This window comes from Emydura macquarii, unplaced genomic scaffold (genome assembly GCF_026122565.2).
Source record: "Emydura macquarii macquarii isolate MOO-44397 ecotype Brisbane River unplaced genomic scaffold, CSIRO-AGI_Emac_v2 contig_3305, whole genome shotgun sequence".
Lineage (NCBI taxonomy): Eukaryota > Metazoa > Chordata > Testudines > Chelidae > Emydura > Emydura macquarii.
Genome location: NW_027133442.1, coordinates 6953333 through 6967763, shown reverse-complemented (window position 1 = coordinate 6967763; position 14431 = coordinate 6953333). Strand labels below are relative to the sequence as shown.

Sequence of the window (14431 nt, the reverse complement as noted above, 5' to 3'; positions counted from 1 at the left end):
CTTTCCTCAGCTTTGTCAGCTGGTTGCTGCTTCTCCCTGCCCCAGAAGGTGCAGGAAGGTGGAATCAGCTCGAATGCAGGATGGGCACGTAATGGAGGACACATAAAACATCTGCCTTCCCCAAGACAAATCAAGCCCCTTTACACCCTCCATGCTAGACCACCTTCCAGGAGGAAGAATTTACTCTAGAGCGCCCAGGAAACATCACACAAGGAGTTTAAAAAAATAGGGGGGTTATAAAATATCCCTACTGGTTAGTTTTCAAAGACTTGCCAAGTGTTCATCAGAACTTTACAACAGTTTCATGTGAGAACTTAATTTCTCCTCTAGTGAGTGGCACTGAATTGGCAGCGGTGGGGGTGGGGGAGGGGGGTGTACTGGTAGGAATTACAACTATTTAAAGCTATTATCAGAACAGGAAAGCACAAGTACCTGCACAGTGGGGAAAAAAAACAGGCATCATAAACACATGGCTCCTACTGGACTGAATGTTCTGAAGTGTATGCACTATAGACCAGATCCTTAGCTGGTGTAAATCTGCATCACTTGAATGACTGCAATGCTCCATTGTCTTTAATAGAGCGATGTTGATTTACATCAGCTGAAGATGTGGGCCTTTAAGTGTATACAAACTGCCCATGACTCTCCACTACCTTATATGGCCAATCTGATCTATTAGCACTTTACAGCCACTTCATCCTAGTGTAAATATAAGGTGCAAGGCAGCTGAGATGCATCAGCCCATTATCTTTTAAAGTATATATACATGACGCATACCAGTTTGACTGATACCCATCTCAGCTAGATATGTTCATTAGCTACACCCATCTGTATGAAGTGCTCTTTGCAAAGTGTGCATGTCTCCATAGGAGCTTTGAAAAGGGTGCATGTCCTAACAGTCACTTTGTAAAGTGTGCGTGGCCCAGAGGAGGATTGGTTTAATGGGTTGACAGAAGCTGTTGGGAAACAACATGTCATGCAAAAGGGACTGCTCTGGAAGGAGAGCATGTGACATGGGGACAAGGGGTCCAGTATGAGGAAGGTAAGGAAGGAAGCAGCACATGGATACAGGAAGCTGTCTGGGAAGAAATCCAACAGTGTCTGTGTAACGTCTGTGTGGATTCCTGTCACTGAGCAATTGTTCAACATTTTAAAAACCTAAAGTAATTTCCAGGCAGAGACCATAGTTAGCCTGGAGTTAAAGGTGAAAAAATCTATCACTTGCTTCAGCCAAACATTGCTTGGAGAATAGGCAGAAGAAAAACCAATGCCTTTAAGTTGATGCCAGACAAATTCAAATTAGAAATGAGGCCCACATTTTTAACAATGAGGGTGATTAACCATTGCAACAAAGCACTAAGGGAAGAAATAGATTCTCCATCTCTTGAAATTTTCAAATAAAGTCTGGATGCCTTTCTGGAAGACCTGCTCTAGTCAATCACAAGTTATTGGGCTCAATACAGGAGTCACTGATGGAATTCTCTGGCCTGTGCTATACAGGAGGTCAGACTAGATGATTTCATGGTCCCTTGGTGTCTTAACATTTATCAATCTGTGATCCCTACTCAGTCTACTAAAGAAGTAAAATAAAGAGGCTGAAGTCATTTAGACCAATTCCATGCAAGTGCAGAGTTCCACTTGCACACAGCTCATTGCAGACAGAAATTCTGTATTCCCTGAACATAGTATAAAAGAGAGGTGTGTTAAAATAAATGAATCTAGTGTCAGTACATGAACACTCGAAAAACTATTGGCTTTGTGTTAATTAAACTGTGGTCCTAGACAAGATGAAATGAATACCTTGAATGCTGATTACAGTAGAAGGAATTGGATGTTCTCTAACATGGACCTTCCTGAAGACAGGTTTGCCTAATAAAGTGATCAGCAGAAGATGAGTGGATGGATCATAATGACTCGGTGATGTTAGTGAACTCTATTTCTATTTCACACAAGGTTGCAGATGCTCTTATTGTCTACTCTCCTGCACTGTTGGGAATAAGCAGAGCCTGAGATGAGCTCCTTGTCCCTTATGTGATCCAAGAGATTACTATCATAGCCATGATGGCACGCTATGAAAATCTATTTCCAGCACAACTGTCCAATTTCAATATCAGTTACACTGGAAAAACATAGATCATTTTATGTGGCATTATTTAGATTTTTTTTTAACTGTCCCAATCTGGGACTGGCTCCTCAGACTCTGATTCTGTGTGCACTTTTCAGAAAAACAATCAGGGAGATCAGAGATATGTGAAATACCTGGTTAGTTTTAAAATAGTTTTCACAGTATATGAGCTGAGTATATGAGGGCTTGCTGAACCCTCCATTATGCAGAGTCATGATCATTATAGCGCTCTGCTAGTATTAAGGGGAGACTGATGACTCTTCTTCTCTAATGCAGTGCTAACACAGGAGCAACACTTTCAAGGCGTACATTAACTAAGGAGGCATGTGTGTGTCTGCTCCCCTATTGGACAAGTGCAGAGATTTGATGCTGCATGCATGGCACACATACAACCCCAGTGAATACACCAGCATGCTTGTCTAATTATTTGTTGATATTCTGACACCTGTTGAGCCCAATTCTCCACTGTCCCTTTAAGTCTCTCTGGCAGCATAGATGGTCTGTGAAGGCAGCAAATCTCCATGCTAGCAAATACCTAGCATAGGGTCTTGCCTGGAGGGCACAGAACTGGCCTAACTGGTCTTTTCTCCCAGCCCCTGGAACAGGTGGTTGCTGGGGAAGAGAACATGGCTAAAGCGCCACGGTATTCCAGCTACTTTCAGCTGATGCTGTGCCCCTATGGTGCCAAGGGTAAATTAGAGCAGATACAGGGCTGTTGTAATTTAAACTGAGGTCTGGGCAGGCCGTTAGACAGCCCAGAATAAGGGGGGTACAAAGGTGGCATGAAGTCCCTAGTCCTGTGCCAGGCTCTGGCAGGATGGAGAAGGAGTATCTTGTGCAGACATGGTTCCCTGGTTCATGATAACTCATTTGAACGTGCTTTCATATATGGCTGGCATTTCGGAGGAGCTAACAATCACACATCGAGTCTGTACAACCAAGAGCGCATAGTCTGCTGCTCTCCAGCTGTAACACTGCATCTCTGGCTCCGCCGTTCAAACCCCAGCAAGGATCCAGGAGGAGTCGTTCCTTCCCCCCTTTGTAGCCACTCCCTGAGGAGGGAGCCAATATTGATACCATCTGATGGGGAGGGCTGATTTCTCAGTCATTCTTGCAGAGCAGCATTCTGGGATTTTGAACAGCGATGCTCTGCTACCCTGGCATGTATTTCTTAGCAGCATGCAGCCAAGTTGCTTTATTTCACAATCAGCTGTTTCTGTAGTGCTGACTGCTGATTGACTGACATCAGGAATTACAGAAGATGATTGATTCTCAGTTTCTCACTAATTTCCATCTGATAATAGGGAAGCAAACCCTGCCCCCTGTTCTCTGACAGAGAAATGCAGTTACATGCCACTCAGTACCTGGGGACAGGGATCAAATTGCCATCCTTCTGTAGAGTTTGGATACATCTTGCAGGGTGGGCAGTGGGTTTACTAGTGTTTCCTGCAGTGCCATGCTCACTGCCTGCACTGAGGAATAACAATGCTGGGTCCAGCTGCCCTCTCCTATAGGGAAAACCCATGGGATGCAGAGGAACTCTCCAAGGGCCTAGCTCCTCTCTGGTCTCTCAGGGACAGATGGAATTTGCAGGGCTGATTCCCAAACAATGTGGGATCCTCCAGGATTCACATGGACTCTACGGATTAGCGAGAGGCCAGGAGACCTGAGTGGCAGACCTATGCCTCTGTACTGCCTCTGTGTTCCCCTCTTCCCTGGCAGCATAGCGTCTCAGGAGGTTTCCTTCAGGAAGGATCCCCACTGTGAGGCAGGGCTGTGGATACATAACACAGCATGGGTCCTGGGGCAAGGGGGATAATCCTGCCGTAGAAGTGACCGACATTCCCCTTCACATGGGAGGGTGAGGTTGGTGTGTAGAGAAGATACAAGCAAGCCCCATGTTTGGTCAGTGCCTTAACCACTATCATTTATCTTTGTGAAGAGTGTGGGTGACTGCACGCTGATGGAGGACAGGGGGCTAGGAAAGCCTTTCTGCAGACTGAGGGGTTGTCTGCCCTGGAGCTGGAAAGAATAACTTCCAGAGTGGGTATATATATGGGCTTGCTCTCATCCACCTAGTGAGCTAAAAATAGACACGCAGCCATGGAAGTGCAAGTGGTATAGTCGCCCAAGTACAAGCCCACCTGAAACCTAGGTACATATTTGGGCAGCTAGGCTAATCATTGTACATCCCCCTGAGCTGGAAATCACCCCTTCCAGCTCCAGAGCAGACATGCTCTGGGAGAGAATCCCGCTGCGGCAGGCATTGCGTACAACACCCAGAGGCTGCCCTGCACATGGCCCGGTAGCTATGTTGAGAAGCAGCCCACGGACAGGTTGGCCTAATTCAGTGCAACTTCTCAGGCTGCCCAGCCTGGGTCCCATTTCAGCCACCTTTGCCTTCCCTCCCCTGGGAAATTCTGTGAGTTCTGTGCTGCTCCTTTATGAGAGACAGAGTCTCCTGGGTAAGTGCTGTAATCACTGCAGCTACAGGACTGGGATTACTGTGAAACACCCATCATGCATGAGGTTAAGTGGTGACAAGGACACATCACGCTCTGTTAGATGATGCCATGCTAACACTAGTGGCTCAGTCTGTGACTCTGGCATTAAGCTGAGTACGTGGCAAGGAAATTGAACAGCACTTTCTTACCATTCAAAAGTTTCCCTCCATTAAAAAAACAAACAGGAAATAAAGAGAAAAAGCAGAATGAGCACATGACTGTTAACAATGCTGAGAGGAATAGTGTCTGGGGGCAAGGAGGGAATTAGAAATCCATACCTGTTATTGTGAAGCCACCTAAACGAACCACAAAACAAAAAGAGAGAGAGAGAGAGAGAGAAAGCAGATTAGCATCTATTTCTGCATTATCACAGTGACATTCGTATCGTAGCAGCCACCCTCCCTAGCACTGGCCCACACGCTCCTGTGATGGTGTCATCTGAAGAGGAATGGCTCTCTACAGTACCTGTCTCCCATTGTTGCAGAGATCGTCCCCTGGCTCGGGTCTGCATGGATTGCCACTGTCTGTCACACCCATCCTGCCGGGCCTGGTATAGTGTGTTCCATAGCTGTGGGCCTCTGAATGGGCAGGTGGAGTAGACTGGGCTGCAGGGGGTCAGGAGTCAGCATGCCTATGGGGTGGATGCATGCCAGCCTCCCTCCCACCCCACATTGCTGAAGACAGCACCTCTTAGAACAATCTCTTTTCTACAGGAGCCGCCCCAGAATTGTGGGGATAGCTGCAGCCAGGTGCGCCCCCTGCCCACACTTATGGGGAGGGGGATTGCCCCCAGCTCAGTAAGCCACCCAGCCCTGTGGATCCCATGGAATCTGAAGGAGGCCAGTGCCAAACCACACAGAGGCCCTTTGCCTCCTCTGCAGCTGTTCAGTCCCCTGGAAATGCCCACTGTCCATAGCAGCCAAATTGCTAGGGGGCCACGGCCATGGATGCCTCATGACCTCGGGATGTGGGGCTCCATGGAAGAGCGAGCACAACTCCAGCTGGGGGTGGGTGGAGGTGTGGTTTTCTCTGGCCCCTCCCTTCTATTACCCAGGCTCCCCCCATGTGCAGCACAGAGCCTGGACTAGCAGAGAGCCTTCAGTGGGGTGCAGACTTGAAGCAGGGTTGGTGCTGTGGAGATGGCTAGCCCTCCCTTCTACACTGGAGGACCCCCTTGGGGTGTGGATCGGAGTTAGGAAGGGACACTCCTGAGAGGTCCGCTCTGGCAAGTTCTACCATAGCAGTGGCCAGTGTGGGAAATGAAAAGAACTTTAAAGATTCACAACAAAACTAAGCTGTGCAAATCTCTTCCTACCCTACCGACCAGGCATGAGAGAGAGGGTGTTTCCATGTGGTGGCAGTGGCTAGAATCACACAGTGGAAAAGATTAAAAACCCTACTGCTACTGTCATGCCTCCAACCCAGCCCGGCCCAAGCATAGGGCTCAGCGTGGGAGACAGACCAGAGGGAGAATGCACAGAACTCAAAATGATGCAGGATCCTTTCATTTAGAACAAGTTACTCTTCCTAGAGCCCCACTCCCATGAGTCTTTATTTCTGATGTGAGAAATTTTCGGCAGTAAAAGCAGCACTGTGGGGGGGCATGACACACCAAAGCTGTGCTGAAGCTAGGAAACTTTAGGTCTAATTGACGGGATATCCAGAGGGATGGATACAATGCTGGGGAAGAGGAAGGCCCCTTCCACCACCATTTCCACAAAGCCCTTGAGTGCTCAGACATCCATAGAAACATGCCTCATTTACCCACAGACAGGGGCAGAGTTTTGTTCATATCGAGTTACTACTGCCCAGAGCAGTGTTTTCTACAGTGGTCCAATGCCCACAGAAGTCAATCCACTGATTCCAGTGAGCTTTAGATAAGTCCCTGGCTTTGATTTTCCAAGGTAGCATGCAGAGTGCTTTAGCTTGCTTTGACTCCCCCCACATCCCCATCTTGTGTATTTGTGGGTCTCCTGCTTGGGAAAGGCTGAATGCTGAATTTGGAGACTGGTTTTGCAGTGTGCTATAAGAGGGAAGTATGCCATACCTCCTCCTAAACAGCATGAAGCATTTTCTCAGTGTATTTAGTAAAGGTATGTCTTAACTGGGAAGTTATAAGGAAAGAAGGGAGTTTAAAATGCTATAGCTATTCTAGAAGAGCTCCCTGTGTGGACACACTGATACCTGAATAAGAATATGCACAGGGGGAGCTATTGCGAAATAGCTTTGCATCAATTTCCCCACAATAAGCCCTAAGTATTCTAGCCATAGTACTGCCAATTACTACAAACATTTTGTTTCTGAGGCCTACGTAATGGGATATGGATTAATTTGCACAGCTCAGGTTTTTTTTTTTGTACTTTTTTGACTCTCTTACACTTTCCACATCTTTTTACCACAAATGAGAGCATAGTGCCCAATTAAATCAACTGGAATTATAGTAGCAAACCCCAGGAGTCAGTTGTACTGAATATAGTCACTAATGGCCAGATACCCTTGCTCACATTTAGTAGTGTCTAACTCCCTAGTAGCCTCACTGGGATTACTTGTGGAGCTACTCACTGCAAGTAAAGGTGACAGACGCAGACCCTAAATATGCTTATTGGCTGGGATTTCCAAAGGCGTTAGCTGTCCAAATCCCAGTGAAATGCTATTCCTAACCCCCTTAAGTTCCCTTATCATTGTAATTCATGCCACTCTGAATTATGTTTTTAACCACTGTCCCTCCTTTAACACAAGTGTTCATGTCTCATCTAACAATTTTTTAATCAAATACTCAAATAAGAACATCAGTTACCTGGGCTTAGTAAAATGGTATTAACAACCTTAAAAGAGATTCTCGTGAGCAAAACAAAAAGTCAAACAAAATCATCACCTTTTACTAATGCACAGAGAAACTGGGGAAATGGAAAAAAAAGTACAAGAAATGCAGCGCTTACCAAGCTCATTCAACAACAGGGCTGTGAAGGAGACAAACAGAGACAAACACAGAAGAAGAAAAGTAAATGAATAATGAAATTAAAAGGAACATCCACAGAAAGACTCCAGATCCCAGGCCCAGACAATGCAAATCTGTAAAATTTCAGGATACCAATTAGTACCCAGAAAAGAGCACTGAAAATAATGGAACAGAAACATTTCATGAGTGTGGGCTGTGAATTAAAAGAAAAAAAGCATGTCAAATAAAGTAATATGGTATAAAAGACAAACTTTAAAAAAATTCATTTTTCCTCTTTGGGCTATGCATTCCTGGAGCATCCATCGACGTTAATGGCAGTACTGCCACAGATTGAGTAAAGAATGTGTCCCAAAATATGCATGTAAGGGCTGTTTGCTGGATTCTTTTGCTTCCTTCAATAGTCTAAATGGAAAATAGGAATTGCATGGTGGCCTGATTTCTACCGGGAACGTAGAATGAAAGAAGTACAGTTTGTGCTAGGGCTTGACTCACCAAATATAATACAGTATTTATCCTGCCATTCAACAAAATGACAGTTTAAGCCCTGATAAAAAAATAACTTTCATTTAGCACTCAGGCAGCTCTTTGAATCTTTGAAGAACTGAAGACTCTTTAACTAATTACTTCTAGCAATACCCCTGTGAGGTAGTAAGATTAGGAAGTATTAACACTATTCAAAGAGAGGGAAACTGAAGCGGAGAGGATCAGGCTGATCTTTTCAAAAGCAGCTGCTGATTTTAGATACCTTAATTTTTGGCACACCTAGAACTGATTTCAGAATCTGAGCTCACAGTATTGCCACTACCAACAGTTCAAAAATCGTGAGTCAGTGTCCTCAAAAACTGGTTTAAAAATAATGAGATTTTTAAAAGAATACTACATTTTTGCTTTTTTTAATTTGCTTTCTGGCTAATGAGCCTTTAAGAAACCCTGGCTTCACATTTTCAAGCTTTCCTCTGTAACCATAAGAGCAGAAAACTTTCTTTTTATAAAATGAAAGCTGAGAGTCTCATATCATCACATGACTCCAGCAGCAGGAGCTTTAAAAACCCTCCAAATAATCCGAGACTCATGGCAAAACCATGAGATTGGACAACACTCAGCCCATGCAATGCTGAATGAAGATAATGGATAGCTTTTAGTGTCAATGGTTCATTTTATTTTGGCAACACAAAATTAGTCCAATAGTAGATGTCCCTAGCACTGGTTAATGACACAAATCACATTCACTGGGATTCTATTGCATCGTGCTAGTGGGTCAGAATTTTCAGTTAGCTAAAACTGGATAATCAGATAGGACATCCATCTGTAAATGTAATGCAGGTGAGAGTGAAAAAGATCCATGTGCAATGTTCTCTCTTGGGATAAGACAGCCCCTCTGAGGAATCCATCTAGTGTTAAGTGATGGTAGCTTCTTTCCTGTCAGCGTGCTAAGCCAGAGAGGGAGCAAGGAGCCCAGTTTTGTCCCAGAGCTCCCATGCAGGATGCATCCATTGCTCCCCCAGTTCCTTGGAAGGGGTGTGTGTAAGGGAAGGAGCTTGCTCTCCTGCCCAGTAGCACTGAATGCTACAGGGCCTTGTTTTTGGGTGGAGTTGGGAGAATACTAAGGTGCACCTTGTCTAAAGGCTGCGCTCTCTCCAGCACCCCACGAGCACCATAGAGCAATTCACTGGTCCCTCTATGTGCAGCTGGCACACACTGGCTGGGGAATACTGCTGATGTCAGGAGCCTCCTTGGCAGATGCCGAGCTGGCAGACTCCCTCCTCTTAGGTGTGCCCATAGCACTAGAGGCATGGCTGAATCACTCCTGAGCTCTGGCTAGGATGTGGTGGATTCAGCCCAGTGCAGAGATAAACTCCTCCTCTAGACAGCACGCTGGCTCTGGATGCCTTCTTATGCGTGACAGGGCAAGTGCAACTAACTAGCTTGGAAACATTTTCAGATGGTATCAACTTAGTATGGGGCAGAGGTGTCAGTGGCTCCTCAGCGTCTGGCTTGTCTGCTTTCAGGCTGCCTGATGAATACACTCACTGAGCACAAAATTGCATCTGTCCCTTTCCCTCTCATTCTCCTATGAATGTACTCTGAGGAAGATGTGCCTTTGGTCAGATTAGAAATGCATCCAGCTGTTAAAAAGGCCTGGATCTAGAGCCACTGAACAACTCCCTATGTGAACAAAAGTTAGTTTTTCCAAAAGCAGAATTGTTTGTAGCCAGATAAAATCATGCATTTTACCTGAGTAAAGATGAATCAGACTGAACTGAATTTCTTGTCAGTATCATTTATTAGACTAATCCAGATTATTCTCCTCTTTCTTTTTATATCAACTAGGGTTTAATTTTTTTTTTTTAAATCAGACAGCTACCAGTGAATACACATTCCCTATTCATTTTTTTTTCTATAGTAAGTGGAATTCTTTTTGCCTACTGGGGGAAAAGGAACTAAAATATATAATATTGTGTTCCAGCCTAAATGCACCAACATTTGATATACAGGAAGCACTTAAGCATGTGTGAAACTAAGCATGTGAGTAGCCCCATTGAATTAACTGGGATGACTCACATGTGACACACATGGGCCCTGATCCACGCATATGCTGAAGCCCATCCCTGTTCTGAACAGCACTTATGTACACCCTTAACTTTAAGTATTGTCTTGAATAGGGATGTTTTCCTGAATCAGGGCCATGTTTATGTGCTTTGCTGGATCAGGGCCTGAGCCAGCAAATTAGTGGATTTTCTCTATAGAAAGGGAAGCTTATTAATTTCTTTGGGGTGAAATGCCACAAGGTGTGGGGAGCCCAAACAACACCCTCTGCACCACAGCTGTCTTGCACTGTGTTTGGGAAAGGGGCACAGAGTGTATGTGTTGGATGTAAGGACCTATGCATGCCCTGTGTGATGTGGAGGCGGGCTCCATGGTGGGACCTAACAGGCTAGCATGGAAGGGGTCATTAACAGTGTGCCATGGCTGGGTGGGGGCCATGAGATTTACATTTGTGTCATCCACAGACTCCAACCCTCCACATAGAAGGCATGGGGAGACAACGCTACTATTCCCGCTGCCCCCTGTAAATTCCTATGGAGCATCACACAAACACCAGCTTCATAAGGCCCCCATTCAGCAAAACATGTAACAATGTACTTAAGTCTTAGATTCAGAGATTTGAAGGTCAGAAGGGACCATTATGATCATCGAGTCTGACCTGCTGTACAGCATGGGCCAGAGAACCTAACCCAATGATTTCTGCATCAAGCCCCTAACTTCTGTTTAAGCAATAGTATCTCTTCTGGAAATCCAGTTTTGATTTAAAGACTCCATGTGATGTTTCCATCCATCACATCCCTAGGTACGTTGTTCCCAAAATTAGGTACCCTGACTATTAAACATTTGCATCTAATTTCTAGTCTGATTTTGTCTAGCTTTAGTTTCCAGCCATGGGTTTCACTGTCCCTTTTTCTGCTAGATTAAAGAGTCATCTATTATGAGAAATCTCTACTCCCTCTAGGTACCTGCAGACCATGATCAAGTCGTCTCTGACCCACTCTTGGATAAATTAATCCTGGGACTTAAAAGTTAAACACATGCTTAAGTGCTTTGGTGATTCAGGGCCTACATGTATGATGATGATGATGATGAAATAAATAAATAAATAAATAAACAATCTGATGATTTTTAAGGGAGCAGATATCACCTAGAAATTAAATAGGAAGTCAAAAACAGAAAAAATGTTGCTAACAATGTTTGGGAAGTTTTTTAAAAAAAATGTCTGTTATGTTGCAACTAATTATTCAGGCTACATATGTTATTGCGGTAATGTCCTAATTAGCCATCAATAGTTTGTGAAATGAGTTACTTCCATTCATTTTAAGTTATCTTTTTAGGAAAATAAACCGTTGAGAAAAATTAGCGCCCTTTTCTTTTTATGAATATGTTTGCAGTTACTTTAGAGACATGTTTTTATTTTGTGTGATACAAATGGAAAATGATTTCGTTACCCTTTTGAGCATTCAGAGGGAAATCCATGTCACTTTAGTTTTAGTGTATTTTACCTATTTACTTCCAGAGTCACAGAGTGAAATCCTGACTACAGAAGTCTTACTGGAATTACCTGATTTTGAACTACTTTCAGATCTCATTGTATTCTGATTATCAGTGCAAAAAAACTAATATTGTGTTAAGAGAGTGATTGTTATTTAAACAGAGGGATTATTTTATCTTCTGCTAAAAATGATGCAGTATCCATTTTTTAATAAAAAGACTATTTTTGCCTAGATTAAAATCATATTTATATATGCAGTTTCAGTCCTGTATATTTTGAAAATGCAATTGAAATGTCTTTTGTTTGTGATACTACTGCAATAGTAATTAAGGTTAGGATTTGTTCTCTGTCCTCCCACATTGCATGTGCTGGAATCTCAGACCCACTCTAGTGTTTGTGATCACTTTCTGGTGGCTAGAATAAAATCCTGGTTGACAACACCTCTGCAACGTGTGTGACCTTGTCCCTCTCTAGCCAGTGTAGAGAGGATATGAACCCCTCATGATTTGTTCTCAGGGTTGTTTTCATTTATTGCCTCCCAAGTGGGAGCAGTTCACAGATGAACTGACTTGACAACAAAGTCAGTTTGTATTTAATGCCAACCCTGCTTCAGTAGGAGCCAGCCAGTGGGAATACAGTTACAAAAATTGCCCCGAAACAGTAAAAAAGGTAAAGTTGCTAAGCTTGAGAGGAGATATGGCAAAATATTTGGAAGCCAAATGCGAGGAGAGAGCAAGTGTGAGAGTAGGGAGACAGAGAGAGCAGACGACAATTTCTGGAGAGTGTCTGGGTTTACTCTCACACCTTTCATTCCTCTTCGTAGCCATATTGGTTCCTCAAGCACAAGGTAGAAACTGCACTCTTTCTCATATTCCTCACGGTCAAGTATTTTAAGGGTAATGAATTTCCTGTGGGAACACAAGACAAAGGCAAAACAAATGGTTGGCGTCACACACTCATGCTTTAAGTTCAACCAGGCGAGATGGTCACTGAGATGATCCGAAGGGAGAAGCACTTGCCTAAGTTATTTATGTAAAAGAGCAGGAAGTCCATCGCTGTACCTAGGCTGTTTCATTCTGAAAAGGAGCCACTCCACAAATTTAACTCTGAAATGAAGTAGATAGGTTTACATTGTCATGAATTATTGTTAATGTACCACATAAGTGTTACATTGAAAAGGAAATCCGAACACCAGAGGGTTTGGTTGGTTTGCTTGCAGCCAATTTGTATCTGGATTCTATTCGTAGCTCTGTGCCAAGTATCTGAGCTGTAAAAAGAGGTGGATTGGTTTTGGTTTTGGTTTTAAGTAATAGCACCATATGAAGCAACATATGATGGGTCAGATCCTTGACTGGTGTAAACCGTCATAGCTCCATTGAAGTCAGTGGAGCTATGCTGATCTATGCCAGTTGATGATCAGGGCCATAATGTCTGAATTAAAGTATGAGAAACTGAAATCAGATCCTAAAGTGTAATGGTAAAAGTTTCCAGATCAAGGCCCCAGTGACTTGACTGCTGCTCTTTGACATAGCTAGAGGAATGCATGTTCTAGACTGCATATATGGGAAAGTGCCAGGCATCCGTGAATGATGAGGACAGGTGCACACAGGCTGAGCTCAGTCTCAGAGCAGATCCCCCACCTTTCTTCTCACTCATCTCCACCAGACGGGGCTCCCCAATCTCAAGGTAGAAGGTCTTGTTTTTCTCATACTCCTCATCATCAATTATTTTGACTGATATCGTTTTGCTGAAACAGAGAAGAATAGAGATTCAAGAGTAAGGGGAGAAAGGGAGAGTAAAGAAAAGGAGAAACAGAAAGGAGAACAGAAACGTCAAAAGGAGTTTAGTTTAGACAAAAACTCATCAAGTAATTATCTTGGAGGCAGCCAGAGAGCATCTACAATAAGGCTCAGGTATAATACTGAAATGCACACTGGGAACTACGGGGCTGACGGCACATCTGGGTCAGCAGAGGCAACTCCATGGACTGGTCTGGAATTAGCCCCAATGGCCCGATGGCTGCATTCAGCCTGTGTTCTTCACACACCACACCTCTGGATCTTCTTCATGTTATATAAAATATATGTGATCATTCCCACAACCACCCTCCCTGGAGAAAGGGGAAGATTGCCGCTAAGCCAAGTTCCCAAGGAGGAGGAGCGGTGAAGCCCATGGAACCCTGCAGAAGGATGCCCCTGTCCCACTCTCACGGATTAAAAGGCTCTCAAGTTAATCTGCCCCATCAAAACCGAGGAAAGTGGAAAACGAGCAACAGGCTCATCAGAGGGAGAGAGAAAAGCAGAAGCCCTGAGAAAATGGAAAGGAACTTTCATCTGAAAGCCCTGCTCTGGGTTCTATATAGAATGTGTGTGTGTGCACGTAAACACACACACACCCCTAATGTCTCAGCCACCTCAAGGTTTGCCTACATTGACATGGAACTGAAACACACGCCTGGTAGGACAGTAGCCTGGAGGTCCTGTCCTTTCCTCTATCCATGGGCCCTAAATCCAATGGTGAGAGCTGATCGGTGCTGTTTGCTCTTCACTCTGACGGCCTAGCTCTGATGTGCTCTCTCACATTTGGAATTCATACACGACAGGGGTATTTTCAAAGAGAGTGTGTGGTCCTTCAACAACCAGCACAGATCTCAGTCTCACATTCTCATGGGAGCCTGCCCAATGGGCCTGCCCTCCCTGCTGTGGGCTGCCCAGTGTCACCAGGACATCTGGTGGGCACTTTGGTCTCTGACTCTTGCTGGATCACTGTGATCATCGCTGTGCTCAAGCCTGGGTTGAGTG

The 14431-nt window shown here is 44.4% G+C and overlaps 1 protein-coding gene across 5 annotated transcripts in view; it reads right to left on the bottom strand.

The window, feature by feature from the left end:
• Positions 1 to 14431, bottom strand: part of SLC8A1 (solute carrier family 8 member A1) — a 329809-nt gene that overhangs the window by 51403 nt on the left and 263975 nt on the right. For 2 of the 5 annotated variants that reach the window (XM_067532902.1, XM_067532903.1), the window contains exons 3-7: positions 13271 to 13377; positions 7569 to 7589; positions 4908 to 4925; positions 4779 to 4793; positions 1801 to 1869 (exon numbers count right to left, since the gene is read on the bottom strand). In XM_067532902.1, the coding sequence (XP_067389003.1) occupies positions 1801 to 1869; positions 4779 to 4793; positions 4908 to 4925; positions 7569 to 7589; positions 13271 to 13377 (230 nt within the window). Of the gene's footprint in view, positions 1 to 1800; positions 1870 to 4778; positions 4794 to 4907; positions 4926 to 7568; positions 7590 to 12434; positions 12539 to 13270; positions 13378 to 14431 lie in introns of all 5 variants that reach the window. The other 3 variants (XM_067532905.1, XM_067532906.1, XM_067532907.1) reach the window with 3 other exon arrangements.